The following is a 4,337-nucleotide window of genomic DNA, read 5'->3' as shown; positions in this document are numbered from 1 at the left end:
GAAAACTTGCCTGGCCAGACCACTCGAAGCCGACTCGCAGTCGACAACAAACCGCATAATGTTTCAGTTTCGTTTTCGTGGCGTTTATCTCGGCCGCCGCAATAGTTTCAAGTTTTTGCAGTCTGTACGAGCAGTTATATTCAATGACCTCTACTGCGCCATTAAAAATAATGCATTTTGCACACACGTATAAATCTCACGTCGTTTTGACGAGCGTGAGAACTACAACATCCGTAGAGTCAGGCGCTGGTAGAGTTTGTAAGCGCTCGCCAACGCGCTAGCGCTCTTCCATCCCCCATCCTCGGCACCTGGAAGAGAAGGAAAGGTGCGCTTTCGCGGAGGGCACAGGGAGCGCTGCTCGCGTGCAGGACATCGGGTGAGCCAAACAAATATATTCTCCATGTTATCAGTTGCTTATACGTGTTCTCTGGTGTTATCTTCGCGACGCTCGTTGAAGAACGGCACGCGCAGTTTCTTTCGTGCAGTAAACATGCGAAGAGACAAGTAGCGTCTACAAAGTCTTTGTGTCGTTGCTGTGCTGAATGTCTTCATGACAGTGCTCTTAGGTGCAGTGTGAATGCATTACTGTTTTTCGACCTTGCTGCTTAATTTGTGCGTTACTTGATTTAGCCGGAATGCGTAAATGTTTTACAGCTTTAGGTTTCCGTGACCCCCGTTTGCCGGCGCGGACTTTTCACTAAGCGATCGCCGTGAAGGCCATGGCCATGCAGAAATGCCGAGGATCAGCTGTTAGCTGGTGGGCCATTTGCAGCGCAAAGACTGGCTCCTAGCCAAACTTTTTCGTACTCCTTAAAAAAGCACCATCCATTTCGCTGACAAGCATCTCTCCAGTGCGCGCTAAGATTTACCGTTATGTTTACACGCTTGTTAATAAAGTGCGCCCTTCGCACTATAAGCTAGAGTACAACGTATCCACAATGCATTCTTGACTGAATAAATTAGTTCTTTTAGAATCGTTCGTGTCTATTCTTTGTTTATAGAACGTACGTGTACGCACGAAGTTATTATTTCGGTTTCATTATCGCTCAACGTCCGTCGTACGATTGCAATGACATTTATAGAGCTTTCACTGGTCGAACTCGTCCTTATTACAAAGCTGACCTTGTGTTGCCACTTGTATTGAAGTCTCAAAATACGGTTCTTGACAAGAGCTAGGTTGACCCAGGCATATACGATTACATTAATTCAAATTGGGAAGTAATAAAATCAAACCTTCAAGGTTGTCATCATATATGTGATTACACATGTAACTATATACTGAGTTGTTTACTGCAATACACGGTTTCTAAGTAAATATTATGGCAACGTGTTTAGCATATTATATTGCAATTTGTGCGTGCAAAATTCTGCTAGGCTTCAGTTAAGACTGCTGAGGCATAAATGGCCCACTAAAACATGTATGGGCCTCTGTGTGGAATCCTAGAAAACTAGTAATGCTTTGCCACATTTTTTGTGATCAACGTTCAACAAGTCAACTTACATGCCCTGTGTAGTATATTTGCATCACTCTCATTTGCCATAAATGTGCTTTTAATTACACTTTGGTGAAAACACACTGTATGCTCTTGTTATAATATTATTATTTTCTAAATTCTGCACAGGACACTGGCGCAGTCGTGCAAAAAGCAGGCCCAGCCTAGGCCAGCACCATGGCAGCGCCCACGTGAGCTTGAACAGAAATACATGATGGTCTTGCACATTTCATTGCATGTGCATGATCCTGTGTACATTAACACAGTGCTTACTTTTTCTGGTTGTGCATTTCTCCCTGAATTCATCTGGAGTTGCAGCACAAGGGAGTCTCTCACTGCTACTGAGCATTTAGAAACTCGTTCATGCACTGAGATCACACTGCTGTATTTCTTCTTTTAGTCTTCAGTCAAGATACTGTTAGAGAAGAGGGCATGATATTTTCAAATATCTTGTCTATTATGAGTAGGATGCACAAAATGGCACTGTCACGTTAATCCAACAATCATAGGAAGTAAGTAAATTGATCTTCTGGCGACCCTGAGTTGAAGTCAATGTTTCTTTTGCTTATAAAGAATACTTTCAACCGACAATTTTTTTTTTTTTTTTCTGAAATGGTAGTTGTGGGCTGACACCTGCAGAAATTTTGTTGGTCAATGGTTCATTTGAATTCACAGTTATGTAAAACAGCCTGAATGGTGCTGATGAAGCAATTGTAGCTACACAGAACTCTTTTTTGCAAAGCTTCCATTTCATGTACATCTCTTAACAGGCACGGAATAAAGCAGTCGCAAGTTCCATGACTTACAGACACTTGCAAGAATTTTCATTCTGATCTTTGTCAGATGCACGTATTAGCTTTTTTTGCAGACTCCTTCTGGCATCTGGGTTGTACCGGGCCTATGGATTTCTCAAGCTTCCACTACTATTTCCAAAACCACTGCACCCTAGAAAACTAGTAATGCTTTGCCACATTTTTTGCGATCAACGTTCAACAAGTCAACTTACATGCCCTGTGTAGTATATTGTCTAGAGAAGGGCTAAACTGCTTGCAGAGACGCGGAGAATCTGTGGAGGTTGCGCCAAGTGTTGCCTGTGCTGGGTGGCCCCCCTGACCCCTGTGGGATGCTGGGGCCACAAGTTACTTCACTGCTGACTGCTTTAAGACATGCTGGTGAGTTTGCTCACTGCAGAAAAGGCTATTCTGTACAGCCAACTTAATTAAAATGCGAGCCGGAGAATAAAGTAGACAGGCTTACTGTTGTGTACAAGATAGCATTGCTGTGTTGCCAGTCTTGAAGCATGAGTCATGTTAATGTTGCTACACAGTGATCAATGAGAAAAATTTAGGTACGCGTTTTCATTTAGACTTGCTTACATTTGCGTTAATGCTAGTTGAATGCTCCTCCATGCACTTGACATATCTTCCAATTGTGCTATGTGAGAAAAAAAAAAACAAAAAAACTGTGTACTTTTTTAAGAAAAGAAAAAGAAATCAAGATTATAAAATATGAACATTGCAAACTTACTACTGTCTGTGTTAACTTTCTTTAATTGTACTGCAATAACTGTGATATGTTGAGTCAGTGAGCAGTGGGGACACATTATCTGTCTTCCTTACATAAAATAAACATATGCAGTACAAGAAAATTAAAAAATTACAAAACGGCAGTTTTAGAAAGAAATTCATGTGTTATGATATTTTCAGTTACATTTTGACTACACTGATTAATGAGACAAACAAGAAACAAAGAAAGCTACTTATCTCTCATTCAATCAACATCTCATGTAGGTCGGAATGCAAACATTGCTTATGTGTATGTTACTCTCATACTATAAAAGGAAAGTATTTGTGGAGGGAAAAATCTCTGTCGGGAAAATAAAAGGCAGCCTCCTATTGCATGCATTGAGACATTCCCTGCTGTCAGCGTCTGGGCGCTATTTTCTTCAAGCAGGATGTCCTGCCAAGTTGTTTATTTTTATGTTACTCAGTTTCATTGACCCTCCCAGAGCTTGTGACGCACACTGTCACTTCGTGATTTCTCGAACAAGACTTGCAATAGCAGCTGGGCTAGTCTCTGTTGGCTTATTCTCTTGTCCGGAAGTGTGTGGGAGGGATTCAATGAAAAGCAGCAATGAAAAGCTCAGGTCCCCTTCGAACCATCGTTCTTTTTTTTTTTCTTTTTTAAATTTCCCGCAGACCATACACACGATGGCCTGCACGGTTGTTTTGTCCTGCGGTCTTTGCTGTTTCAGAATCACTGCACGGCCTTCATTCTGTTGATTCTGCAGAAAGGAAGGGGAGCAGGGACAAAAATAGCACAACTAAAGTGTTTTTCTTTTTTGACCCATTGCGGTGCGGCCGCCCCTCAGTGTCAGTGCCAAATGTTGCTCCCGTCATAGCATGGTCCTTAATCTAAATGAGAGTTGTTTCGTAACGAGGCAAGGCTCCAAAATGAAGTGGTTGCTTTAAAAAAATATAAAAAAGAAAAGCTGTTTCCCACGTTTGCACTGCTGTCAAGACCTTGGATCTGGGTTTATGTTCGGACGTCAGGCTCATCCTCTCCAGAGACACCGTTTGCGATGGATGCTGGTAGGACGCTTTCTCAGTGTGCTGCTCTTAATTAACTCCCGTCTGTTCGACCTAACTAACACTTTTTTCAACCTCCTTAAACTTTGCACTTGAGCTGCAATGTCACATTTTGTGGAACGTTTTGAATCGTGCATGCATGTTCAGTTTGCAGTCATCCATGTACTAGTTGTTATAACAAGAAGCCAGGCGTGGTGTGTGGTGATCTTGCCTAGGTATCACTATAACCATTAATAATCTATGTAACATTAGAAAA

The 4,337-nt window shown here is 41.9% G+C and overlaps 1 protein-coding gene across 3 annotated transcripts in view; it reads left to right on the top strand.

Annotated features, from left to right (window-relative positions):
* Positions 1 to 210: 210 nt before the first annotated feature.
* LOC119442238 (cytosolic carboxypeptidase 1) overlaps positions 211 to 4,337 on the top strand; it is a 59,527-nt gene continuing 55,400 nt past the window's right edge. Inside the window, exons 1-3 of one of the 3 annotated variants that reach the window (XM_037707036.2) lie at positions 211 to 376; positions 1,623 to 1,684; positions 2,547 to 2,665. In XM_037707036.2, the coding sequence (XP_037562964.1) occupies positions 1,671 to 1,684; positions 2,547 to 2,665 (133 nt within the window). In that variant the 5' untranslated portion in view covers positions 211 to 376; positions 1,623 to 1,670. Of the gene's footprint in view, positions 377 to 432; positions 567 to 1,622; positions 1,685 to 2,546; positions 2,666 to 4,013; positions 4,085 to 4,337 lie in introns of those variants that run through there. The other 2 variants (XM_037707037.2, XM_037707038.2) reach the window with 2 other exon arrangements.

The sequence above is a fragment of the Dermacentor silvarum genome, chromosome 2 (genome assembly GCF_013339745.2).
Source record: "Dermacentor silvarum isolate Dsil-2018 chromosome 2, BIME_Dsil_1.4, whole genome shotgun sequence".
Classification (NCBI taxonomy): Eukaryota; Metazoa; Arthropoda; class Arachnida; order Ixodida; family Ixodidae; genus Dermacentor; species Dermacentor silvarum.
The sequence above is the reverse complement of the archived record's forward strand: the minus strand, read 5'-3'. Positions and strand labels throughout refer to the sequence as shown.